At 45.9% G+C, this 27,613-nt stretch overlaps 2 protein-coding genes and 1 long non-coding RNA gene across 3 annotated transcripts in view; 1 reads left to right on the forward strand and 2 right to left on the reverse strand.

The window, feature by feature from the left end:
• LOC115844501 (putative serine/threonine-protein phosphatase 4 regulatory subunit 1-like) overlaps positions 1-19,062 on the reverse strand; it is a 50,065-nt gene extending 31,003 nt beyond the window's left edge. The window contains 3 exon segments of the mRNA XM_060285338.1: positions 1,298-1,430; positions 18,854-18,898; positions 19,040-19,062. Of these exon segments, the coding sequence (XP_060141321.1) occupies positions 1,298-1,430; positions 18,854-18,898; positions 19,040-19,046 (185 nt within the window). The 5' untranslated portion in view covers positions 19,047-19,062.
• LOC132593431 (uncharacterized) lies at positions 11,561-16,337 on the reverse strand. Its single transcript, XR_009558891.2, has 3 exons — positions 15,708-16,337; positions 14,510-14,706; positions 11,561-11,852 (listed from the first exon to the last, which is right to left on the reverse strand). It is a non-coding gene; the product is annotated as an uncharacterized lncRNA (long non-coding RNA).
• Positions 19,063-19,210: 148 nt separating the features above from the next.
• Positions 19,211-27,613, forward strand: part of RAB22A (RAB22A, member RAS oncogene family) — a 52,662-nt gene continuing 44,259 nt past the window's right edge. The window contains exons 1-2 of the mRNA XM_030841589.3: positions 19,211-19,528; positions 20,540-20,619. Of these exons, the coding sequence (XP_030697449.1) occupies positions 19,493-19,528; positions 20,540-20,619 (116 nt within the window). The 5' untranslated portion in view covers positions 19,211-19,492. The remainder of the gene's footprint in view (positions 19,529-20,539; positions 20,620-27,613) is intronic.

The following is a 27,613-nucleotide window of genomic DNA, read 5'->3' on the forward strand; positions in this document are numbered from 1 at the left end:
TGAGGATGGTGGGGTCCTGGTGCTACGACAGATACACAGCCAATGCAGCAGACTAGAGTGTCCAGAAACGGACACCTGACTGAAGACAAAGGTGGCAATGCAGAGCAGAGATCAAAGCGCTCTCAATGAATGGCCCTGGGTTAACTGGAGACCACAGGAGGGAAATGAAACCTGACTTCTCCCTCACATCATACCAAACAAGAAAAGCAACGCCAGGTGGACTGTGGCTCCCTGTGTGAACGGGAAACGACAAAACTTCAGGAAGACAGTGTAAGAAAATACGCTAGTGGCCTGGGGGAGGCAGACCTCTCTTACACAGGACATGAAAAGCACAGACCCTAAAAGACAAAGTTGCTAAACCGGGGACTACATGCCTCAATGAAGAGCGGCTCATCAAAAGACGCCGCTCGCAGCACCCTCACCTCCCCAGCTGTAGATCTGGGATAATAATTGGGCTCGCTCAGTAGCACTTGCTGTGAGCTCACCTTCTATGATTTAACAGATGTAAAAGCAGAGACTATAATTTTTTAAAGGAGTAGTAAGAATAGACAGTGAGTAGGAACCAGTCTTAACAGAACCTGTCCTTCAGGGAAGGGATGCAGGGAGGGCCGGGGAGAGTCCACAGAACTGTCAGAAAGAGAGAGGGTGTGGAAGTGGAAGGAAAGGGCCCGTAGAAGGGGTGACAAGGAAGAGACAGAAGACGGAGGGAGGGAGACGGGAGACGAGAGAGCGTCTTCTCTGAGGGAGGAGGGAGGTGCCGGCAGATGCGGATTTGGGCGGATTGGGAACCGAAAGGGATGCCTTAGTCTCTGCTTTCCTCCTGAAGGAGGAGTCAAGGTCATCTGCTGAAGGGAAGAGACGTGGGCTGAGCCCAGAGGAGGGTCCTGCCAGCACCATGAGGAGTGACAGCAGAATGTGCAGGACAAGTGGCACAAAGGTCCCTGAAGCCCAGTGCCGTCAAGACACAAGACAGGCGAGCAACGCACCAACCGATGCTTCTCAATTGTGGGACACGTTTTACTTTTCTGAGCACCGTACATGTGAAGGAAAGCCAGTTAGCAATCCTAATTATTTAAATCCCATTAAATTTCACCACCATCTCCTTCCTGGCTTACCTGGTGGTCAGTAAAACAGCAACAAGAATAATGGGAAACCCTAATAAGGCAGTGCTGTTCAGGCAGACTCCCAGCACCCAGGGAACAGCCCGTATCCACCTCCACCACGCACCCTGCAAGGCTGTCACAGACAGGTGGCCGCCGGTGGCCCCTTGACCGCACGCAGGCCAGGCACAGCTTACCAGTTGAAGATGTTGCCGCTGAAAGTGTACTTTTCCAGGCGAGCAAGTGCAGGCAGGTTGTCCTGGCCCAGAACATCCAAGAAGGCTGTCACCCTCATGCCGTCGCATGAGGGACCGTAGTCCTCAAATCCATCTAGAGGGGAAGAGGGGAACCACACTCGTAAGTACACACCAACTGGGACTGGCCACACCCGGGCAAGACGGGGCCGGTCGCACGCCTTCTACTTTCGCAGGCCTTCCCGGCTGAAGCCTCTGAGTACCGCAGACTTGACAATGCATGGAAAATGCAGGGGGCAGGTTAATAAACCAAGGGAAGGGTGATGAGACCAGAGCCTTCGAGAAGGGCCAAACGCCCTGCCTTCAGGGCTGCTGGTCTGATGCACTCTCACCACCGTGGACAGGACCCTCTCTGCCATCTGGGACACAGAAGCAGGTGAACAAAGCGCTCGCCCCTATGAAAACTGGCCCCGGAGCTCTACGCAAACACATTTAAAACGGTCGAAAGAAAAAGAGGTTTGACCCCTAAGCAAGAATCTGACGGCAAGTCCTCAGCGTCATATCTTGTCTTGGCCTAAACGTCCTCAACTATGCAGCTTCACCCACTCCGTGACATCGAGTCCCACCAACCCTCAGCCCTGGCCTGGCAACACCCAACCAGACCCCTCCACATGGATGTCTAACAGGTGCCTCCAACTCACTCTGGCCAAAAATGAGCCAGCTGTCATACTGCCTCTTCCCCTCCAAGCCTGCTCTCCCCTGTACCCCCACTGAGGGCAGGCATCCCCTCCCTCCAGTGTAACGCCAAACGGCCCTGGAACGGAATGAATCCCCCAACTTCTATGTATTAGCTGTGTGACCAGAGTAAGTGACTTAACCTGTCTATGCTCCCATATTCTAACATGTAGGGTGCATATAAAACCCTACCCTTGCCCGGTCCAGATGCTGGAACAAGTAAGTTCGTGCATGGCAAGACCAACGGGATCTGGCCCCTCACGATCTGGCCTTGACCCTGGCCACCACCCTCTACGCACCCACGCGTCAGGGGTGGAAAGGCTTCCCTCCTATCCCCTGAGCTGAAATAGCTGGGCGAGAAGCACTACTGCAAAAAAGCAGAGGGTTCCTACGTGGCAGACAGAAAAACCACGGTTAATTTAGGCAGTAACTGATAACAGTTGAAAACAAGAGATGACAAGTTTGCGCCTAGGTGCTTACTCTTGTTTGAAACATTAACCACATTTCTTTTCTCAACTAATTCTTTTAGGCTAGTAATCAGAGCCTATTAAAAATGTACACTGTATAACAGTTACCCAGATAATTCTAACACAGAATTAGACGTCTGTAGAAACAAATGTGTGTGCCACGATCAACGACGTCATTTTCCTGCAGGGTCCCTCCTGGGAACACCAGGCCCCTAACCACAGTCACGTGGCATGGGCTATTCCCAGTACCTTTCGGGACCCAGGAAGAATATGCAACCTCCAACCCACAGACGGTCACGGAGCACTGCGGACCCGGCCTGGAGTGGGCTTTAAAACACCGAGTTCAAAACAGACAGCTTTGGGACCTGATGATGTCCACAGACACACATGCCCTTTTCACACATACAACTTTTCATAAGGATCAGGTTTCAAAACATCCTCTGAGGCCCAACCGTGTACTTCATGGGTTAAGAACTCCTGTTTTAAAGTAACAGAAAATATTTCTTCAAAAACCTCTGCTTATGGACTTCCCTGGTGGCGCAGTGGTTGAGAGTCCGCCTGCCGATGCAGGGGACACGGGTTCGTGCCCCGGTCCGGGAAGATCCCACATGCCGCGGAGCGGCTGGGCCCGTGAGCCATGGCCGCTGAGCCTGTGCGTCCAGAGCCTGTGCTCCGCAACGGGAGAGGCCACCACAGTGAGAGGCCCGCGTACAGCAAAAAAAAAAAAAAAAAAAAAAACTCTGCTTATCAGAGACCTAAAGAACTTAGCAATTCATTCTACAAAAGAATAATTGTTATTAGAGAACATTAATGATTCTACTACACTAACTATATACATGGAAATAAAAGCCATAAGCCATAAAATATTGGATAATAACTAAACTTTATTGGTTACTTCCTATAGGCCAGGAACTGTGCTAAGAGCTTTCTGTATAGCAGTAGTTCACTAAACCCTGACAATAACCATATTAGCCCATGTTTCCGTTAAGGGAATTGAAGCTCAGAGAGCTTAAGAAGGTTGCCGAAGGTCACGCAGCTACAGAGTGGCAGAGTCAGAATCTGAACGCAAACAGTCGGACTCTAGATGTTGCACTATGCTGTCCTGCCAGAAAGGAAACCGATATTTTAATATTAATTTTCAAAGAAATCCCTCCCTCCTCCCTGCCCGGGATTCAGCCACAGTGGCGTTCCCTTAGTTCTTCAAACACACCAAAAGACTTCATCTCGATGATTTTGCACGTGCTGTTCCCACTGCCTGGGACACTATCACTCCTTAATCGCTACGCCCTACCCCAGCCTGGGTGTCACTGTCCAAAAGAGCCTTTCCCTGACCTTTGCAGAAAGGCCAGTCCCTGGCTACAGCCTCTCCTGGAGCTGTGGCTCTCCCGTCCTGACGCCGCCACAGAGATGCTGGCACCAGCTTTTGTGGCTGCTCGTGTCTGTCTCCCAGCAGCTCTGCCCGCTCCACGGAGGGGCTGTAACCCCAGCACCCAGTATAATACCTGACAAGTAACAGGTGCTCAATAAAAAGTAGTGCCGTGAAGGAACACCAAAAGAAACCTAAATGAATGAAAATACTGAATTTTTTTTAAAAAAAAGAATGTTGTAATATAAAATCATAAAGAAGCAAGAAGGAACCTTAGCACATTCCTTGATAAATTCCCTCACTTTATATTCAGAGCCCCCAAAGCCAGCAGCAAAAACTGCAATTCTTAGAACCTAAATGTTCTGCATTCCGGCCCAGCGCTCTTTCAAGAGATGTGCAGAAAGACCTACTGAGATGAAGGCTGAAAGCACAACAAAGCCAAAGGCAAGGGTTGTGGCCTCGAGGCAACTGAAGGAAGGCGAGAGAGACTTCCGTTTCCAGCCGAGAAGGTAAAAGACCTGCAAGGTTTTCACAACTAGAAAACCAGGAAAAATATCAATATGTACACTGTATGTGCACATCAATATGTACCCTGAGATAACGGCTAACAATTGTCCAGAATATAAAAGATGAATATTCAGTGTGAAGAAGTACAAATCCTGAACTGTATGATTAATAACAAATCCATACTTAGAAGCACTGTAGAACACCAATGGCAAAGGAAAGCATCTAAAGAAAATGAAGAAAAGTTAAAGATTAAATCCCAGACCTCGCACTTGAAAGACGTCAGAGGCATGATGTATGAGTTGAAATGGCTCCGTCTCTTAGAAGGCGCACCCCAGGTAAATTCCTCAGCTCTCTGATCCTCAGTTTCCCACTCTAGTAAAATGGATGCCTACCTCAGGTGACTGTTGCAGGGTGGGTTACATGACAGTAGATGGACACACAGATGTAGTTACGCAGCATGCGACACACGTAAGCGCTTTAGAAATGTCAGCTGCTGCTGTTCTTATGGCTAAGCCACTGAGCGCATTACGTCACTCGTATTGTTTATGCTTCTACCCCCCAGAGTTCAGGGTAACCACAGCAACTAGAATGTGTGTTGCTGGGTGGGGGGGGGGAATATGAGGGGAAGCCCTTGTATTAAACTCAGCCCAAACTCTGGCTTGACCCCTAAACCATGCCCCTGTGTGGTAAACTCCAGCATAGCTGAGGCTAGGAGAACTGAAATGAGATTTGGGGTGCTGTCCACTACAGGAGAGACAGTGGGAACAGCTGGACTTCAATTTAAATGCCTACTGAAATAAAACAAAACAGAACAAAGAAATCAACACTCTTTGGAGGCATATAGCAGAATTCAGAGATTTTTACAGCACATAATATTCACTATATCCAGGTTACACTCCAAAATTACTCAGTAAACATAGAAACAGAAAACTTGAACTAGCTAAAAGAGAAAACGTCAAAGCATATAGGAAGGATCAAAATTTTAGAATCACAGACAACGATTTTAAAACAACTATTATAAAATGCCTACGGATATAAAAGAAAATATGCCTATAATGAGTGAAAAGATAAGAAATCTCAGCAAAGAAATGTTAACTATAAAAAGACACGAAATAAAAATTCTAAAATTGAAATAATACCTGAAATTTAAAAATTCACTGAGCGGACTTAACAGAATGGAGATGACAAAACAATGGCCAAAAACTCCCCAAACTCGGTGAAAGAAACAAATATATAAAATCAAGGGTCTCAGCAAACCTCAAGGAGATAAATACAATTGGCCCTTGAACCACACCGGGGTTAATCCAAGTATAACTTATAGTCTGTCCCCCAAATGCGTGGTTCCTTTGCAGCCACAGATCCAACCAGCCACAGACCATGTGGCACGGAAGCATTTCTTACTGAAAAAACACCTGTATATAAGTGGGCCTGCACAGTTCAAGTCCAAGTTCTTCAAGAGTCAACGGTACACAGAAAACCACACTTAGACACATCACAGTCAAACCGCTGATAACCAAAGAGAATCTAGAAAGCAGCAAAGAAAAACAAAAATTACGTACAAGGAGTAATGATTTGAATGTCCCCTGACTCCTCACCAGAAATAGGGGAAGCAGAAGACCGTGGAAGCACACCTTTAAAGGACTGAAAGAAATAATGTCAATCCAGAACTTGACATCCAGTGAAATATCTTTCAAGAAGAAAGATGAATGAAAGACACTGTCAGACTAAAAAGGAACCAAAAAAGCACACACACTAAGAGTTTATTTTTTAACACACCCTTTTAAACACTGCCAGCAAATGTGGACTGAAAGAAATGAAGTCCTACAGGCTGAAGAGGAGTGGTGCCACCTGGAAACTTTACCTTCAAAAGGAATCAAAAGCATTGGAAACAGTAAATATGTGGGTAAATGTTTTAAAAACTATTTTTCCTCCTGATTTCTTCAAAATACACACAATGGTTTAAAGCAATACAAATCAAAACTTATAACTTCGTATTGGAGAATTTATAACACGTAGATGTACTATGCAATAAAAACGGCAACATGAAGTAGGAGGGTAAGAAATGGAACTATACAGTTGTCAGTTTTCAACATCTTACGTAAAGTGGTGCATTATTAACTCTAAGTAGACTGCTTCTGTCTCCACGGCTAGACTTGGAGGCCCTTACGCCCTGGGACCACGTCACATAATGCCTGGTACATAGCCTACACTTAATACATAGCAGTTTCTATAGAAGTCAGTCTCCCAAGACTTTGACTACCTGGATTCAATTCGTGAGAGTCTAACAGCCCCTGAGAAGCTGAGAAAATCTAGCTTCCACCAAAAGAAACATGAGGTGCAGCACCTAGCCTAAAGCCACCTGGAGCCGCACGCACAGCGAGTTATCAAGAAACCAAGACATTAATTCATTCGTCTCTGCTTGCAAAAATGAGAGGTCTTAGTTTCAGGACAGAACGCAGGTCAAAACTGTCACATAACTGCTACGATAAAATGAATACATTGCAACATCCAATACAAAGCGCATGAGTTCCTCAGAAGTATTCCACCATCCTAACGATGAATATAGTAGAATTAAATTGTGGTAATTCATATTAAGTAGGTAAAGAGGGACAGAGGGAAGAAAGACGTGTAAAATTCACTGGAAATAGTAAGAAATCTGAATTACAGGGATTTTTGTTTTAAGAAGTGGAATTACAGTTTTCGTCCTGTACAGAACAAAGAACCAGGTTATCACACGGCTACCTCCCTGGGAGAGTTCTGCATTAATAGACCGCTGGTGGCCAATCAGAGCCAAAGAGGACCGGCCTCCTTTACATCCCTGGTTGGTCACACACTCTCCAGCTGCAGCTCTGACCTCACCAGCGAGTCTGCAAATGCATAGCCGTCGCCTGGCCTCACGATGGACGGCTCAGGACGGCACGTCCCCCAGCGTGGCACAGGGAAGGGACGTTAAATATCACTAAACCACACAGTGGGAAAGTTATTCTCTTCTCAATTCTCTGATTAATCAAAGAAAGTTTCATTTCGACTAGTGTGTCTTCCAACACTTCCCTAAAACTGGTTCATCTTCCTTCCGAACACAGAGCAGGGCTCACACTCAGAATCCTTAGCAGACAACCGTGTCTACCTAGAATTTTATCATGTGGTTTTACTTTTGTCTTATGATATTTTGGTTGAGTTTCACGTTGAGCAATTCATACAAGTTCCCCAAAATGTGTTTCAATAAAAGAAATTATTTGATACAAAGAAAAATACAGGTGGTATATAGATACAGCACAAATAGGAAAAGCGGTACACAAACGACAGACTTCTGAAAAATACTGGATTGGTATAATCCAAGGATAATATTCCCCACTAAGAGCATCACATTCATATGTGAATAATAGTGTCTTTTACTCCAAGTTCCAAATACAGGTAAACGCTGTCCTTTGTGTGGATCAACATCCTGGCCCCTTTCAAAATCCTACTTGAATCCAAATTGATGAGATTATCAGTCAGACTTTTACTATTTACTTGTAAATGACGTATTAAGTTTTTTGAACTACTCCATAAAAGCACCAGCGTTTACTAAAATGTACATGCAAGGCAGATTTGGAATCCCTTGCCACAAAGCAAATGAAGACAGCCAGCATCAACGTCAACTCTTCAACGTCAACTCTGACAGTATTCTAACTGGATACCGTGATTAATAACCTCTTCCCCTGACATTTTAACGTTGGTTTTTTTTTTATTAAGTCTTCAAAGACAAACTAAATCAATCAGCAGCTGATGAACTATATAATAACAGAGCAGGGTTACTCAGCCTCAGCATGATTGGCCCTTGAACCACATTCTAACGGCCCGATGCAGGGCTTGTTCTGTGCATTACAGGACATTCCGCAGCCTTCCTGGCCTCAACTCACTAGATGCCAGGAGCATCCTCTCCCCACTTTGTGAAAATCAAAAACGTCTCCAGACACTGCCACAGGTCCCCAGTTGAGAACCACTGTGAAGATAAAAGCTAGGTGTTACCTGAGCAGCCCCTGGTGAGTGGATGGTCCCATAAGGGAAGGGGCTTCATGTCAGCAGGAATGACCTGGCCCCCTTTGGCCTCTCTGACCTCATCTCCCACCCCTGCCCTCTCCTCCATCCACGCAGCTCCTTGCTGTTTCCCCATGACCCCAGTCACTTCCCTGGCTGAGGGCTGTCACACAGCCCAGCACTTCCCTCTGCCGAGAACTCTGCTCCCCAAGATGTCCTCTTTGATAACTTCCTTCTTCTCAGTAAAAGCTTTGCTCACTCATCCTCTCAGTGAGGTCCACCCTGACCACCTGATTTTGAAATTGCATGCCTCCCATCTACACTCCACCGTACCCTGATCTACTTTTCTATTTTTCCGGAGAATGTATCAGCTTCTGACACACAGAACGTTTTCTTCCCACGTCTACTGTTTATCAGCTGGGTCCACCCCCCAATCCTCCACCATCGCACCCAGGGCAAAAATCTTTTACTGACTCCTTGATATGCCTGGTGCACAGCAGGCTATCAGTAAGAGCTGCTGAATGAATGAATGAATGAATGGTAAAGATCTGTCAGGCTAGGGGCTTCCCTGGTGGCGCAGTGGTTGAGAGTCCGCCTGCTGATGCAGGGGACACGAGTTCGTGCCCCGGTCTGGGAGGATCCCACATGCCGCGGAGCGGCTAGGCCCGTGAGCCATGGCCGCTGGGCCTGCGCGTCCGGAGCCTGTGCTCCGCAGCGGGGGAGGCCACAGCGGTGAGAGGCCCGCGTACCACACACACACAAAAAAAGATCTGTCAGGCTAGCTTGCTGCGCCTCCTGGCAGTGGCAGCAACACATAAAATAACTCCTGCTCTCAGAAAGAATTATCTAGAATTTACATTTCTAGCCACTGCTAAGAGGGCGAACAGGCAACTATTCACGGAATAAGGAACCACGGTCTGTGGACACGGTGATATCAGGAGCAGTCGATTATCCACAAGTCCAGGTCATCCACACACATCAGGAATCTTAAGCATTCAAGCTAGAAATGAAACATGAAGTAGGGTATGAATAATGCCTTGTTCAAATTTTTTCATTATATTTTCCTACATTTGAAAAAAAAAAGTTATCTACTCCACTCAAGAAGGCTTAATATAATACAGAAAAGCAAAGCCTTCTTAAGAAAATAATCTCTAATACCTTCAAGCCTTCTTGGCTCACTTAAAATACTTTAAAAACAACACTGATCCTGATCGGCTTCACTTGCTGCCTCCGCGATGACGGACTTTTGGCGGCAGCTGTTTTCTATGTTTCTGCCACGTGTGAGCTTCATTGGCAAGTTTGCACAGGACATCACTGACCCTTTACCAAAAATGACTAATAATTTAAACCTAACAAAGACCAGCAAGGGAAAGGCTGAGAAGTGCGATTTGACTTGCAGGGGTAGGGGCCCCTCCTGCCACACCTTCTGCTCAGCACCCTGTCCCCAGCTGCACACCCACGTGTCCACGTGTTCCCTGAACCGTAGGGTCCACGTCCCCATGGCCCTGGTGCATCTCAGGCAGCAGCTATGGCTGCTGCCTACCCTCCAGGGGGATGGTCCAAGTTAAAAAAGCCAGCTAACCAGCTAAGAGATATAAAGCTCACCTCCATCCAACCCAAACCAGAGGGTCCTGAAGCAGGAGCCTTAAGCTCACCCAACCGAAGATGAGGCTGGCTCTACTTCAATGAGATACTGATCAGTTTACAAAGTACAACAGAATTATTATCCTTTGACTCTGATGCTAGGTGACTAAGTAAAAAACAGGCGAACAAACAAAAACCTCCTCCCTCATTAAATGTGTTTCTGGAAGCTACAACCGTGGGGGAATAAACGTTTTTCCCTTTCCCAGATCCTCCTCAACACTAACTGGTTACTCAGGGGTTATCTACCAAACATCATGCACACTGTCAGTAGAGTCATCATTTAAAACAGGCGTTGGGGGTGGGGGGCTTCCCTGGTGGCACAGTGGTTAAGAATCCACCTGCCAATGCAGGGGACATGGGTTCGAGCCCTGGTCCGGGAAGATCCCACATGCTGCGGAGCAACGAAGCCTGTGCACCACAACTACTGAGCCTGCGCTCTAGAGCCCTCGAGCCACAACTACTGAGCCTGCAAGCCACAACTACTGAAGCCCGCGTGCCTAGAACCTGTGCTCTGCAACAAGAGAAGCCACCACAATGAGAAGCCCACTCACCGCAACTAGAGAAAGCCCGCGCACAGAAACAAAGACACAACACAGCCAAAAAATACATAAAAAAATAAAAAATAAATAAAACAGGCGGGGGCGCAAAACAAGTTGGGTGAGGTTGCTCTGGCAGAAACACACAGGAGACCCTGAGCACGCGCCTGTGTGTCAGTGCTCTTCACAAGACACCAATCTGTCTTAAACCAGCCTAAGTAGGAATTAACGCTTTAAGTATAATGTTAGGTGAATGTGCTTTACAGGTTCAAAGTACAATAGATACGATCTAATAAAAAGAGAGAAAGAAAAGAAATTTTCCAGGTCATTTTGCATCACAAAAAAGATCAGAAGATCTAGTACAAAAAACAGAAGGCGTGTTAACAGCAAGCGCATCTCAAACGTCCTCTCCCCACCCACCAGGGTTAATTTCAGGTGACAACAGTAAACCATAACTCAACATTCGACAGAGTACTGGCGGTTCAGAGATGACAAAGGCATGGTCCCCAGACTCCAAAAGCTCCCAAGGGAACAAAGATTTTCCCACACATAACAACCCACAATACCCCGGTGGCAAGAGCCATAGGGTACAGGTATAAACAAGACAGGGAGGAGACCAGCTCTGCTTGGAGGAGGAAGGAGGGGGTGGGAGATGCTTCCCTACAACAGCAGTGATATTTGAGCTGGGCCTTGAAGATCGAGTAGGAGTTTACCACACAGGAAGAGAGAGAGGATCTGGGAAAGGGAAAAAGAATGTTCCAGAGGAAGGGAAGAACGCAGCAAAGGAAAGTGCACTGGCTGTCTGCTGCCTGGGGGCTCGGGAAGCCAAAGATTTCTCACGAAGGCACCAAGCCCTAGCTGAGCAGCCACCCCAGAACTGGTCTGAGGTGGAAAGATGAGAAAAAATAAACACAATAAAACATGTCCAGTGAGATAACTTTATTGGCCCAGACATGAACAGAGGTAGAGACGGAGGCAGAATGTTAGAGCACGTCTATCCCGGCAAGCATTTTCATTAAGAATCCGTTCTCCAGGCATTCCCAATATTTACGATTCTCCATTCAACATGTCATCCTGTCACTATAACTCTGTGTGAGATACGCCACCCTGGGCCAGCCCAATTATCCATACGATCCAATATTCTGTCTCTAACACAGCACTGGGGGACGATGGTTGGGAGAAAACATGACAGATGTGACCCACTGTCTGTGTCCACTTCAATATGTTAGAAGATTGGTTGATGGTGGCTGAGAAGGAGTCCAGCCTTATTTGCAAAATGCGTACTTAAACAAAAAGAGAGAGAGAGAAAACTGTATTAATGGAGAACTTATGTAATTGATAATTCTTAGCGCTTCTCATTAGCCACTCTTCGATGAACAATAACTAAGTCTCTGCAAGGCCTTATATGATTGGGGGGAAACTAGAGTAAACCATCCATTAATGTATTATTTAAAGCGGCTTCATCCTTCTTGCTAACAGGCTTATAAATACTAATGCAGATTCTTAAACTGGGACTATTTCTAAAAGCTACACCAGACAAACCCAACCCATGAGAAAGATAAAGAACGTTCTTGCTTCTTCACTGACTTGGGGTGGGGGGGGCGCGGAAGGTGGAACTGACCCCTGCACACGGCAGGTCTTTGTTGACTTAACTAAATTTCAGTGGCAAGCTGCGCAGGCAAACTTTCTCTGTATAAATGCCATTCTCTAACAAGACCCACACTGATTTATTAGCTCCCGTATGAGCGGAGCCGTCCAGTGCATAACGTTTTGTATCACAAACCTTTGACGGCTACTGATGGTTATTACTAGCACTACGCAGTGGGCTGGCTGAAAAGACCGGCCCAGCTCACGAGCAGCCGTCCTTTCTATACCATGCATACATGGAAATTCCTCTTTGATTTGTGGCTTTAATCACGGCTTCCAAAACCCGTCATTATTTATGACTCTGACTTTTACACTGACGGTCAACGGGAAACACTGACTCGGGTCACCTGACAGGCGAGCACTCTGCAGCTCCAAGCCGCTCGTGGGCTCCACTGTGATATTATACATCTCAATTTTCCTGCCAACCCACCCAGCTGGGGACAGAGCTGGAGGAGCTGTGGGTGAGGGGGCCAGACTATACACAGTCTGATGGATGGAAGAGCGCTACTGAAAAATGCAGCAACTTCTCCACTCAGACTTGAGGCAGATTCGAAAAGGAAAAAAAGGTTGCAAAACAAAACCCACAGCCCCTGGGGTGAGTGTACGCGCATGGGAGGCTCTACTTTCCTACTGTTCAAAATATTTGAGACAATCAAGCAATACTGGCCAACATTATACCACTTTTCTAATGACCGCCTTGGCCAAACTGCCAGGAAGGTCGCCTTCCTCCTTCTGGAAAGAAGCAAACTCCTCCGCGGATGCACCGAGTTCCATGCCTGTCTTACACGGTCCAACCCCGCCATCACCCTCCCCTCCCGCTCTCTGCCATCTTCCCCTTTGCACAGACTCCTTCCCCCCATCCACGGTTATGCTCTCCCCTGTGCCTTGATCTTAAAAAGCAATTCTTATTTTTTTAACTGAAGTATGCCATTCACACAGAAAAGTACACAAAAAGTAAGTGTTCCACTTGACTAATTTTTTAACTGAACATGCCTGTGAAACCAGTCCTCAGCTCAAGAAAGACAATTTAACTGGCATCTCCAAAAGCCCCCCATGCTCCCTCCCACTTACTGCCTTACCCAAAGGGGACCACTCTCCTGCCTTCTACATCAGATCAGCTAGATGGCTGTGCTTGTTTCCATACTCTGTGCAAACAGAATCATCCAATCTCTACCCTTTTGTGTCTGGCTTCTTTCACCAACCACTATGTTTGTGAAGTTCATCCATATGTGTGTGACGCTGTAGATAATTCAGTCTTATAACTGCATAGTTTTCCATCGTGTGAACATAACCACCATTTATAATCCATTTTACTCACGATGGACATTTGGGTGGGTTCCAGTTTTCGACTATTAAGAATAGTGCAACTATGACCCTGTCTTTGTGAAAATATGTGTTCACGTTTTGTGGGCAAGTAACCAAGAGTGGAACGGTTGGGCCATCCAAATCCTTTTTCTTTTTTTTTTAAGGTTGTCAGAGTAGATACAAATAATGCAAAGATGTTCTGGGCTCTCTTATCCAGGAAGGAAAGCAACCCCTCCAGCTGCTTCTTCTCAAAAGGGTCTGTTTTCCTGGCTACACTGGGAGCTCCCAAGAACAGTGACCATTCCCCAAAATGCCCAATGGCCAGCCAGTGTCTGGAATACAGTGGGCGCTCGATGCATGGACTACAGACAACATATCCTCAACTTCCCGATGCCACTCATTCTGGCCCGGCTTCTGGCCCCTGGCTGCACTGGAAAAGTTCTCACTGAGGTCACTCACCCATTGCCCTCCTTGGCCTGACCCAACTCAACCGGCACCTCCCATCTGTGCCATCTCTACGCACACCTTCCCTCTAGGTGGGAGCAGCTCTGGGATGGAGCCCAGGGTTCTTCATCCCTCTATCCCCAGTGCCTCCCACAGGCTGGTGCCTGGGAGGAGCTGGAGAAACATCTGTTACATGGATGAATGACTTTCCAAACAGGGAAAGCAAGCACTTGCCCTCATCTCTTATTTTTTTCCTCATTAGGCTAAGTGATGTTTTGAAGCTCAAAACCACTTTCTCCTTCATTAGCCAGGTTTTGTTGCAAAATTTCTGCTTAAAAAAAAAATCTTCATTTGTGAGGTAGAAAGCCATATAAAACTCTCTTTTTAAACAGAGACAATTTCAGGGAATCTCTAATGTTCATCTGTTTGTCTCATAGGAAATGGAAAATACAGAACAACAAAAGTAAAATGCATTAACAGTTATCAGCCGGGAAGCACAGTTGACTCGGCCCACACCATGCTGACTCTTTTGTTCCTTGCTCACCCTCATCCTGTTGGGAGGAGACAGGTACATGCTTTTAATCCCCAACACACGAACAGGAAAAAGGAGACGTGAAGGCTGAACAACTTGTCAAGGGCTCCTCAACAAAGCAGGGTCTGTGCCGGCAAAAGTCAGCTCTTCAAACTGAGCCCAGTGGGAAAGGCAGCCTTTCAGGTTGGCTCAGCTAATCAACAAGACTTCTGGGTGTGAACAGAGTGAAATCAAGTTTCAGAGAAAGACAAATATATGATACCACTTATCTGTGGAATCTAAAGAAATGATACAAATGAACTTATTTACGTAACAGACTCACAGACTCACAGGCATAAAAAACAAACAAGCTTGAACATACACCACTCCTTCTAGCATTAAGATTCAAAGAGTCTATCTGTATCCCTCTGATTTAGCTAATCCCATTTTCAACAAAGGTCCAGATATTATTTGTTGGCACCTAGCTTTTCTCATCAACAGAAGTACACCTTCTTCCAACTTCTTTCATAGATACCTCAAAAACTAAACATTTGAAAAGAAATACACAGTCCCTCAAATACAAATAGATTCTCCAAGTCTGTCTTTTGAAGCTAAACGCATCTTACAATAACATGGCAGCTGACTTCAGAATTGAAATCCAGCTTTAAACTCTTCATGTAGATGTTTGATCATATATGAAACTTTCATCTCATTTTTAAAAACTTTCTATTAAGGAAATTTTCAAACACACGCAAAAATAGAATAGTATAATAAACCCCACACCCCTAGCAACCAGTTTCAACAAGTATAAACATTCTGCCAATTTTTCCCACTCATCCTTCTTCCCAACTTTTTGATGATTTATTGTTTGTTGCAGCATTTTCAAAGCAGACCTCGCACATTAAATCATTTCACCCATAAATGCTTATTTGTTTCTGTTAGATAAGGTCCTTCTCCTTTGAATAAAACTGTGACACCACTATCGCATCTGACAAAATTAATAATGATTCTTAATATAACCTAATACCCAGTCCAAGTTTAATTTCCCCCAACTGTCTCATTAATGTCTTTTTACAGCTGATTTGTTCAACTAAGGATCCAAATATGACCACATATTGTATTTTGTTGATAGGTCTCTTAGGTCTCTTTATATCTGCAACAGATTCCCCTCACTTTTTTTCCACCCACCACTGGCACACACTTAAATTCCAATTGGCCAAGCCAACCTTACCAGGAGTAATACCTCTTCAGCCTCCACCTGCTTTAAGCAACCCAGAGGGTCACAGGACTTTAAGCCCCTGAGGCACAGACGCATCCAGCTCCACCTTCTACGTGCCATCCACCAGGACCACCGTGCCAGACCGTCCCACATACTTTCTGCTCTCAAGAGAAGGAATTTAGATTGCTTCAGCAAGCTAATTCACTAAAATTAAATCTTTTCTGTGCTGCAATGACCCGAAGACTCTGAATGATTTTAAGACAAGGCAGCCTTTCATTATGGCTTCGTTTTGAAGTTAGCCAATTTAATCAAGAGATCACAAAGTAAATCGGACAAGACTCGTCATCCATTATCACTACCAGTAATGACATTAATTGAACACCTAGATTATGGAGGACACTGGGTGATAAAAAAAGGACGACCTATGTTCCTGCCCAAAGTGACTTAGAGCCTAAATGGAGCGGTTATCCCATCGTTTAGACAAAAAATGCCCAAAAAGGACGACAGATGGAGAACCACCACAACCAACATCCATGCTCTTGCCATTAGCTTAAGAATATTTGTGAGGTCAATCTGTGTGATGGAATAAAAAAAGCAAGACTCAGAGGAACAGAGTTGGTTGCTAGTTCTATCACTTATGACCTGTGCCACACTGGATAAGTTAGTTAACCTCTCTGATTCTCAGTTTCATCATTTGTAAAACAGGAATAATCCCACCTACTTCACAGAGTAGCAGCCCTTAACACAGAATCAGAAAATCGTATACGAGTGCCTAGCAATAATGATGACGGTTAAAATAATAACAGTAATAAAATCATTGAATATAATACTCTATGCCAGGCACCGGGCTGAAATGTTTTATGTGTATTGTTTCATCTAATCCTCATATCAGTCCTATGAAGCATCTCCAATTCTTATGTCATTTTCCAGATGAAGAATGTGAACAGAGTGAGTGATCTACTCACACTGACTCAGCTAAAGGCTGGAAGTGGGCTACAGGACCTCAGGGTTCTTGCTATCAATCACAGCATAATGCCTCCCAAATACCACCCCAGTAAAGTGCAAAGGTGGGACCCAGGGCTGCATAAATTACTGGGGGGACAGGCCCTCCTATTACGGCTATTAATCTAACCAATTATATTGTAATTTCATAGGAACAGCACCCTGAAGCCCCCACCGCTGCTCAAAAAAAGAAGCCCCAGGAGGCTCCCAGAGTTGCCCTGCCCATGGCATGGGTGTGTTCAGAGCCACGATGCTGGTTTTCTTCTTTGCTGGGACGAGCCTTCAGCCGTCTGCTGAAGAGTGTTTATGGCATTCTTGATCACAAGTCTCAGACACCCAATATCTGCACAAACAGGGCCAAAGGAAAATCAGAATTATTTTTTCCTATGTAATCTCTTCCTTTTTGAACACATATACAAAAAAGACAAAAGGAAGCTAGCTGCCAGAAAAGAGGTCCAAATGCCTGCCGTCACCACGCTGTGAGAAGCCCAAGCTAGCCAAGTGGAAGAAGCTCCTGGAAGAGAACTGAGGCCCTGACCTGAAGTCCCAGAAGATTTCCTGGCCAAGAGCCACGTGAGGAAAGCCATTTTGGACCTTCTTATCTTCCCAGAGTTCACAGAGAACACACGAAGCTTCTGTATCACCCAGTCAAGGCACAGAATTGTTAGAAATAACAAAATGCTGTTGATTTAAGCCACTGAGTTTCGGGGTGGTTTGTTAGATAACTGATATAGCCAGAAATCAGCTTTTCCAGCCGGGCCAAATATCGAATCTGCGAATGAGAGGTGCCTTAACAGCAGCTACATTCCTTCCATTCGAAGATGCCCGCTGGCCGAAACATTCAGCTCTGTAAACCTGGGGCCAACACTGTACTTTGCCCCACAGTGTGACATAATTATGAATAGTGATCACAACAATAATAACGGCAGATAATATTTACCCAGCGTGTCCTATGTACAAGGCTTCACGCTAAACCTTTTATTATTTAACCTGCGCGGAAGCCTTTTGAGGTGGACTTCTATTATGCCCATTCTACAGATGAGGCAATGAGGCTCCAAGTGGTACAGTGACTTGGCCAGGATCACACAGCCAGTAAACAGTGGCTCAGGACTTCACCCTCTGGCCATCTGGCTTCAGGACACAAAAGCTCCTAAACACTGGCCCCTTCGAGTGTCATTCTACTCTAATGAAGTTGCCTCCTTCTAAAAGAAATAATGTGTATAAAGGGTTTAAACTGCGCCTGACCTATGGTGTTTTCTGTAAACACCAGTTCTTGTTAGTAGGAAACTTGTAGATGGGGAAGGGAAGCGCACAGTAAGCCCCCATTAATGTTGGCTATTGTGATGGTTTGTACAGGCCTCCTTCATGAGCAGGCAACCCGGCGTTTGGTAATTATCTGTTTACAAGTCGGCTCTCTCCCTGGACTGTGAGCTCCCTGAGGGTCGTCACCGTTTCAGGTTCGAGTGTGTAGGTCCCGGGCTCCGCGCATGGCTGGCCCAGAACCAGCAGGTGCTCAAGAAATGTTTGTTGAACGGAAAGGAAATGCTTCAGTCACCACAAATGCGAACTTGCATTTCCAGGAACACCTTCCCCAGCCATCAGTCCTTAACGTGATTCTAAAGGAAAGAGCAGGAAGGGACAGGTGAAGGATACCCACCCAAGGGGCTCCCAGGGATGCGAACGGAGCTGGGCTTGTGGCCAGGACACTGAAGAAATCGGTGCGAGTCTGTGGCCAGCCACACGGGGAGCCGGACCTCCCAAACTCCCCAGCACTCTGTAAAGTCCCAGGGAAAAAAGTGGAGACCCTGGGTGGAAGCCCCCGACCCCCAAGGTGGCCACGCCTCCTCCCTCCCGGAATCACTAGGAGGAGGGCTTAGCCCTCCCGCCCCTCCCGGGCCGCCGCAGGAGAAGGAGAAGGAGGAAGAGAAAGAAAGTGACAGGAAGTCAGAAGTTTCCCAGCAACAAAAATCCTCCCCATCCTCGGCCGCCCCGCCCAGTGAGGAGGGACCGCCGCAAGTAATTAAGGCAGTTGGGGGTCCCGCTATTCTTGGCCCAACACGGAGAGCCCAGCCCGTAGGTCCCACCCCGCCTTTCGTGCACCCCGAACTCTATGAGAGGTTCCCAGGGAGGGACGGCACGCCCGAACTGTTACTTACAATCGTCTAAGTCATCCTGCAAGTCCACAAAGTACAGGGGGATCCCTGAAAACCAAGAGACACATAAGGAGTTACAAGGGGGCTGCGGCAGGCGGCCTCAGGGGCGGGCGGGGGTGGTCCCCGGGCCTCGAGGGGTGGTCCCGGCTTGGGGGAGGGGGGGCGCCCCGGGAGTCCAGCCCCACTCACCCGCCATCTTGGAATGGGCCTGGAGGCGGGGCCGGCGCGCGAGGGGCGGGGCCAGAGGGAGAGAGGCGGGGGTATCTGGCTTCGGATCCCGCCCCTCGTCTGCGGCCCCGCCCCCCGCCTCGAGCCTCGCGGCGCTAGCCGGCCCCGCCCTCGCGGCGAAGGTGGCTGCCGAGGTGGGCGGGGAGGTCAGGTGACCCGGCTGGCGTCCCAAGATGGCGGCAGCGGTGGCGCTCGGGAACCCGCGGCACCGTCCCGGCTGCTGAGGCGGGTCCCGCACGGCTGGTGACGGACGGGCCAGGCCGAGGACCGGCGAACGGGCGGCCGCCGCCTATACGCGCCCCGCGGCCGGGGCTAGGCCGTGCCGCGGCGGCGCTGGGGGATGCTCGTGCTGGGCCGGGCCTCTCCCTTCTCAACTTAGGGCGGCGGCGGGCCCGCTCCCCTGGCTCCCAGGCCATGGCGCTGAGGGAGCTCAAAGTGTGTCTTCTGGGGGTGAGTGGCGGCGGGCCGGCTGGGAGGGCCGCGGGAGGCCGGGCGGGCCGGGGACCCGGGCGTGCCCACGTCCCGTTTGCCCCTTCTCTCAGTCTCAGTGCGGGACGCCGCCTACCTGCCCCGGGACCCTCCTTCCAGCCCCCCTCCCCCCCCAGGCTGTCCCGCCCACCTGGCCGCACAGTCCTGAAGGTTTTGCTGGCGGGAGGGACCTTTCCCCTCGTCCCTCCCTGGAGCCCAGGGTCTCTTCCCGCCCCTCAAAGGGCGAAGAGCCTTCCCTGCCTCTCCGTTGCATCTGGGTTAAGAGCAGCTCTTAAATAGCTTCTCCAGGTACTAGTTAGGAGTTGGCCAAGTCTTGCGAAGTACAGCCAGTAACAGGTCTTTAGGTTTTACGAGCAGCAGTAGTCTCCTTTGCCATCTGCTTGGTGTTTTTGAACTTGTGGGATACCTCTGACACTTCTCACAGAGTTACTTTCCTTGGGGCGGGCGGGGGACATTCAAATCAGGAAGCCCCAAAGACTAGTTTGAAGCTTCAGCTTCCTGACTTGTCGAGGCAACCTTGCTATTTCAGAGCATACTTTCTGAAATTGATGCTCTCTTGCCTGAGTTGCTGCCTTAAAGACTGAAAAAGGTTTCAATAACTAGTCTTCGCCCTTCCTAGATAGGGTGGGGCTAGGATTTATCAGGGATTACTCAGAAGTAGTTCAAGAGTTCATAGTTCACGTAGACTTATTATAAAGCAAGTGAGTTTGTCACTTTGCACAGTAAGCAGAAACTTTGGATCTTTCAGAAGATCCTGTCTCTTAAAAACTTGGAACCCCTCTCCTACAATACATTTTGAAATCTCCTAGTTACTCCACTGAATTTTTATGAAAACCTTTTTGTGTTTCTTAACTCGTAAAATTTACCTATCTGGAATGATTTTCCCAAAATCCTGAACGTAGGGCACAAGGTAGTTTTTGGTGTATGCAAGCAGGTAAAACTTTTTCTTCTTCACCTCTCATTCTCTTTCAGGATACAGGTGTAGGTAAATCAAGTATTGTGTGGCGGTTCGTGGAGGACAGTTTTGATCCGAATATCAACCCAACAATAGGGTAAGAGATCAAGTTTATTGAATGTGCATCTAAAGGTGTATTGGAAAGTCCGTTCAAATAAAGGCTGTGTTACAGGGGTTAGGCATCCCCATTTTAAACTCTAGTGAATTTGGAGACAGTGGTTCCCATCATCTCTAGAAGAACTTGAAATGGTGGAGTGAGGATTGATGTGTTTTAGGAAAATTGTCTTTTGATTTGTGAGGAATGAAAACCTCCAAATGGAAGTATGAATTAAAGTTTTACTTGTTAGAATATACAAAGAGCCTTCAATCTATGAATAGTAACAGCAATTACACCTTGAAATAAGGCAGAAGAAAACAGGCCCTAATACTTTTATTTCCCCCGGCATGTCACCTAAAAGATATTTTAGGTGGCGTTAGTTCTTCGTAAAAAATAGTTTGGGGTCCAAACCCTTCTCACACGTTCCAGCACTGCTACCTACACGTTCCAGTAGCAGTAAAGAATTAACAAATTAATGTCAAAATGGAAGCTTTTTTCCGGGTATCTGGGTCTTAGAATAAGTGAAATTGACTGGCTGTCGGTTTTCGACTCTGTGAGAAAACTTTTCAGGCTGTTTAAATATCATAATATTAATACTTTCTCTGTGAGAAGTTGTGTTTCGTGGGTGTTAATACTTTGTCGGGCTTGTAAGACTAGATAGCGACTATGCGAAGCCCCAGTCGAGGGGTTTCTTCCATTAAAGAAAAATTCCGTTCTGCCTAATCGGGAGATACCTTACAGCACACACAGACACACTTGAACGCACCAAGATGAAACAGCCACTAATCCTCTGGCATGAAAATGCCTTTCAATACCCTTCAAGAAAGAACTGGGTACGTCTACATGTTTGAAGTGTGAACTCATCCTCCTCTGGGCCTGCCTGTCACTGCCCGCATGGGAAAGTGAAGGGACAGGAAGTGATAGCAGGTCGTGCTGGTGACTCAGTGAGTGACACACCTCACACTAGGCAGCACTAAAAACCCAAACGCCAGCCTGGTTAGCAGTGCTGTCTCACCAGAGGAGAGGGACGGTGGAGGCCTGTGGCCCTGTCCTGGGTGGCCAGCCCTCGCAGCCCCACAGGCGCTGGGGTTCTTCACCTCCCCGAGCCCCACTCTCTTCACCAGGTGGTCCAGGCGCACGTCTCGCGGGGAAGATGATCCGAGGCTTCCCCCTCGTCCCTTCCACAGTCCTTGTTCCTCTGTCCTCAGCAGGTGTCCTCCTCCTTCAGGACCAACCCCACACACACCTGAGCTCTGGAGCCCTGCCTTCTCCCCTTCCTTCCCCAGCCCTGCCTTCCCCTCGGAGCCTGCAGACACGCTCCCCGAAGACAGGGCCGTCCCCCAAACCTGCCGGGCAAACTGGGGGCTCCGGAAAGAGGACTTCCTGCTTCCTCAGCTGCTGCTTCTCCTCAGCCCCCTGCTGTCTCCATCCCACCCCACCGTCCCACTGAAACCACCTCCCCCAGTACCTGTCTCCATCTCATTGCCAAAGCAACGGCTTTTTTCTTTCTTTCTTCATTCACTGAGTGCCTGCTGTGTGCCGGATGCTAGGCTGGGGGCTGGCGATTTAGACCAGGGCTCCGCAAACCGTGGCCATGTGGCCACCTCTTGACTTTATAGATCAAATGATGCCGTGACACGTCACACCCGTTCATTCATATGTTGTCTGCACCGCTTTTGGGCTACAATGGCAGAGTTGAATAGTTGTGCCTAAGACCCTGTGGCCTGCAAAGCTGAAAGTATTTACTATTTGGACCTTTCCAGAAAAAGTCTGCCAGCCCCTCCTGCCCTCATGAACCTCTCCTAGAAGGACAGAGACATATTCTGTAACTAAAGTACAGGAAGTGATTTCTTTGACCATTTTCTGTGCTCCAAAGGAGGAATGTGGAGCACCTGTGAGAGCCTGTAGCAGGAGCCTCACCCAGGCCCAAGGGCGTGACTGGTTCCTGAGGGGAACGGTGAGGGCGTGAGGCGCTTGGAAGCCCTGACATTTCAATATTGAAAGATGAGTGGACTGTATTTCGAAAAACAGTTTTTGAAGAGTGGAAGGTAATGATCGGTGGTGTTGAGGGCAGTGAGTAGCACGGGGGACAGCAGGAGCTGTGAGGGTGGGGGACAGGGCACATTGGATGGGTGGCCCGGAGGCTGGGCAGGCAGCAGGGCCAGGCCCCAGACGTTCTTTCTCTCCCTGGGTCCGTGACCATCCCCCTCAGTCTTCTCCCCGCCCCCACGCTGAGTTCATACATGTTTGGTCTTCCCCACACTGCGTCCTCCTCTGAGCAGTGCCTTTCCCAAACAGTGAGGGGCTCTACGTATTTGTGACTGAGCTCGTAAACTCCCCATCAGAGGCTTGGCCCTCTGCTCCTCTTTCCGTGGACCTTGCGGAAGAGAAAAGGACCAACATGTCCTCAGGTACCCAAGCCAGCAACCTGGGCATCCTTCTCAGATCCCCCTCCTAATGTCCCCTCCCCTCCCTGGAGCCAGCATGAGTCACCAGCTCCTCCTGAATATCCTTCCATACCTGTTCTTTGTTGACTTCTAGACCTTCATCTTCCCTCGTGGTGGTTCCAGCATGGACTCTGCCGCCTGCCAGCTAGTTAACCCTGAATCCGTTTCCCCATCAGCAAAATAATAGTAATACTGGCACCAATTCCGTATTGTTAGGGGAATTCCGTGAAATACTGTATATAAAATGTTTAGCTAAATGCCAGGGACACTGGGGCTCAATACATGATAGCATTGTTGTTTTTAAAAATATTTACATCTTTTTAAAGCTTTAAAAATTATTTTTATCAAAGTAATGTGCATGTGTTTTTTTTCTGTAACAGTAAGGCTTATAGGTTAAGTATAACAGTCCCCTGGTCCACTCTGACTCACTCCCTAGAGGCAACTACTGTTGTGATGTTGTTTAGCTGGTTTTTTCTGATCTTTCCTCCAGATTTTTTCATAACATGCATATACTGCTAATTCTTGATCCCTTCTCTCTTCTCCCCCACCCCATCACCCAACTTTAGGCATTATCTACTCATTGTTTTCTTGAGAGATGGGAATTAGTCATCCTACTTCTCCCACCTCCCTCTGCTCATTTGCCCTCCCTCCATCTTTCCAGTAAAGCACTACCACTGAGCGTCAATGTAGCGTTTAGCCGGGCTCTCAAGCCAGGCTAGCTGCCTTCACATTCCAGGTCTAACACGTAGTCGCTGTGTGTCCTTGAGCAAATTATTTAACCTCTTTGTGACTAAATTTGCACATTTGGGAGAATAAGTTGCATCTCATTATAGAGTTGTGAAAATTGAGTTAAACACATAAAAATTAGTTAGAATGGTACTTGGCATATGGTAAGCATTTGTTATTTCTTAGCAACTGTTATTTTTTAATAAGCCTCTAACACTATAGTGTTTTTTTAGACTTTATTTAAATGGAACTAGACCAGTAGGTATTGTTTTGTATCTGCTTATTTTATTCAAACCTTGTGAGATTCATCTATGTCATTTCATGTAATAATAGTTTTTTCTTTTTCATCTCTGTATAGTAAGTAACTCATTGGATAAATATACCACAGTTTATTCTGCTGTTGGAGATTGTGGTTGTTTCTAGTCTGAGGCTATTACAAATAATTTTGCTATGAACATTTTCGTACGTGTCTTTTGTGCCCATATGTATGGAATTTCTTTGGCAATTGGCAGTGGAATTCCTGAGTCAGAAGAAATATGTATCTTAACTCTAGTAGCTACCTTGTAAAGTATTGCGCCAATTTACATTCCTACCAGCAGCGTTTGGGAGTTCCGGTTGCTCCATATCAGCTACAACATTTGGTATTATCAGTCTCAAATTTTAGCTGTGTTGGAGGGTGGGCGGTAGTACCTCATTCTGGTTTTAATTTCTGTTTCCCATATGACTAAAGCTATTGAACACATTTTCATATGTTTATTGGTCATTTGGATATGTTGCCTGTTTGAGAATCTTGTTCATTTTTCTATTGGGTCGTCAGTCATATCCTTATTGATTTGTAGGTGTTGCGTACGTATTCCGGATACTAGTCATTCGTTGGTTCTGAGCATTGCAGATATTTTCTCGCACTCTGTGACTAAGGTTTTCACTCTCTGAAAGGATCTTTTAATGAAGAGTTGTTACTTTTAATATATCCATTTGATCGATCTTTCTCTTTATGGTTAGTGCTTTTTATGTCCTTTTAATAAACTTCGATTTACCAAGGTCATGAAAATACTCTCCTGTTATCCTATAGAAATTTTGTTTCACTTTTCAGATTTAGATTTAAATTTTACCTGGAATTAATTTCTGGATGAGATGTAAAATAAACGTTAAGTTTTGGGGCGTTTTGACTTTTTTTTTTTTTAATTCCAACAGGGTTATCCAGTAATCCTCATCCCTTTTTTGTTTTTTTAGACCATAATTCAGTGTTCTATGCTGAGCTGTGATTGTCATAAATTGAGCATCTGTATTTATAGTGCACTTTTTATGGGGTTTTTTTTTGCGGTACGTGGGCCTCTCACTGTTGTGGGGGAGCAGAGGCTCCGGACGCGCAGGCTCAGCGGCCACGGCTCACGGGCCCAGCCGCTCCACGGCATGTGGGATCTTCCCGGACCGGGGCACGAATCCCTGTCCCCTGCATCGGCAGGCAGACTCTCAACCACTGCGCCACCAGGGAAGCCCCTGGATTTTTTATTATATCCCATTGATCTGTGTTTTTAATTGACTTTACTGAAGTATAGTTTACATGCAATAAAATGCACCCATTTTTAGTGAATATGTTGATGAATTCTGACAGATTTATACATCTGTGAGATCACCACTGCAATCAAGATGTAGAACACTTCCTCACTCCAGACTGTCCCTTTCTGCCCCGTCCTGTACTCACCCCCACCCCTACCACTGGCTCCAGGCAACCACGGATAAGCTTTCTGTCACAGAGATTATATGGAATTTTTAAATTTCAATTGTTTGTTACTAATATATACATAAAATGGATTTTTACATGTGGACCTTGTGTTGTGTGACTTGGCTAAATTCAGTTCAGGCACCTTTTTAATAGACCCCTTGGGATTTTCTTAGGTGCACAATCATGCCATCTGTAATAGGCAGTTTTATTTCTTTCTTTCCAATCTGTATGCCTTTTATTTCTCTTACCTGCCTTAGCACATGAGCCAGGACCTCCAGTACTGTGAGAAGTGGTAAGAACAGACATCCTTTCCTTATTCCTAATCTTGGTGGGGGAAGCATTCGGTCTTTTCCATTAAGTTAGACATCTAGGCTCTAGGTTCTTTTTATAGGTGCCCACTATCATGTTGAGAATGTTATCGTCTACCCCTAAATCAATGAGATCTTTTTTATCAAGAATTGTGTTGAATTTTGCCAGGTGGTTTTTTTCATCTTTTGAACTGTTCTTGTGCTTTTTCTTTTTCAGTCTTAAAATAGTGAATTACAACGATTGATACTAAAATATTAAGCCAACATTGCATTCCTCGGATACATTTCACTTGGTTAATATGAATTTTTTAATACATTACTGAATTTGATTTACTAAGATTTTGCTAAGCATTTTTGCCTCCATGTTCATGATGGATATTGATCTGTAGTTTTGTGTAATATGTTTCTCTAGTTTTGGTATCACGGCCTCATAAAATTCAGTTGGGAAGTGTTTTTTTCCTCTTCTACTTTTTTGGAAGAGTTGATGTAGAATTGGTATTTCTTCCTTAAAAGTTTGGTATAATTCATAAATTATATCCATTTGATCAATGGATGAAGCCATCTGAGCAAGGAGTTTTCTTTGTTAGAAAAATTTAGCTACCAATTCAGCTTCTTTAATAGATATGGGCCTATTCATTTCTTCCTGAGTAAGCTTTCGTAGTTTGTGTCTTTCAAAGAATTTGTCCATTGTATCTGTTTTTTAATTTATTGGCATGAAGTTGTTCATGATATTCCTCTATTATCTTTTTAATGTCATTAGGATCTGTCCAGCTATAAGTTTAGCGGTTTTAATGGTCTTCTCAAAGAATCAGTTTATTTCATTAATATTTCACTCTTTTTCTTGTCATTGATTTTTGCTTTTATCTTCATTTTTTCCTTCCTTTGCTTATTTTGGCCTAACTTCTTCCTTTTTAGTTTTTTAAGGTGGAAGTTTATAATATTGATTTTTTAAGGCTTTTTTTATATATGCAATTTATACAGTTAGAACTATAAATTTCCCTGTAAGTACTTGTTTGAGTGAATCCCACAGATTTTGATATGTTATGTTTTCATTTTCATTTAGTTCAAAGTATTTCTTTCCCTTGTGACTTGTTTGACCTATTAGTTGTTGGAAGTATGTTTTCTAACTTACAGTTATTTGGGAATTTTTCCAGATATTTTAAATTAGTACTGAATTGTAGTTTAAATCCGTTGTAGTCAGAGAACATACTCATTATTATTTCAAACCTTTTACATTTGACATTTGTTTTATGGCCTAAAATGTGGCCTTCATGAATGTTCCATGTGTACCAGAAAAGAATGTATTCTGCTACTGTTGTGTGGTGTGTTCTGTAAATGTTAAATTATCAGCTTGGCTAACGGCACTGTTCCTCTCCTTTGTATCCTTACTGATATTTTTTTCCCCTTATTTGAAGTGAAAGGAGTGTCTGAAATCCAACCCTAATTGAAGATTTGTCTAGTTCTGTTTTTAGTTTGATCAGTTTTTGTTGATGTTTTGAAGCTATTATTGAGTTTACCTACATGTAGCATTGTTATTCTTCTTGATCACTTGACCCCTTCACTATCATGAAATGTCCCTCTTTTTCCCTGGTAACGTCCTGATTCTGAATTCTACTTGGTCTCATATGAATACAGGCTCTTCAGCTCTCTGTTGGTTAGTGTTTGCATATCTTTTCCCATCCATTTACATTTAACCTATATATATTTAAAGTGAGTTTCGGGCTTCCCTGGTGGCGCAGCGGTTGAGAGTCCGCCTGCCGATGCAGGGGACATGGGTTCGTGCCCTG

This window comes from Globicephala melas, chromosome 15 (genome assembly GCF_963455315.2).
Source record: "Globicephala melas chromosome 15, mGloMel1.2, whole genome shotgun sequence".
In the NCBI taxonomy this organism is placed as follows: domain Eukaryota; kingdom Metazoa; phylum Chordata; class Mammalia; order Artiodactyla; family Delphinidae; genus Globicephala; species Globicephala melas.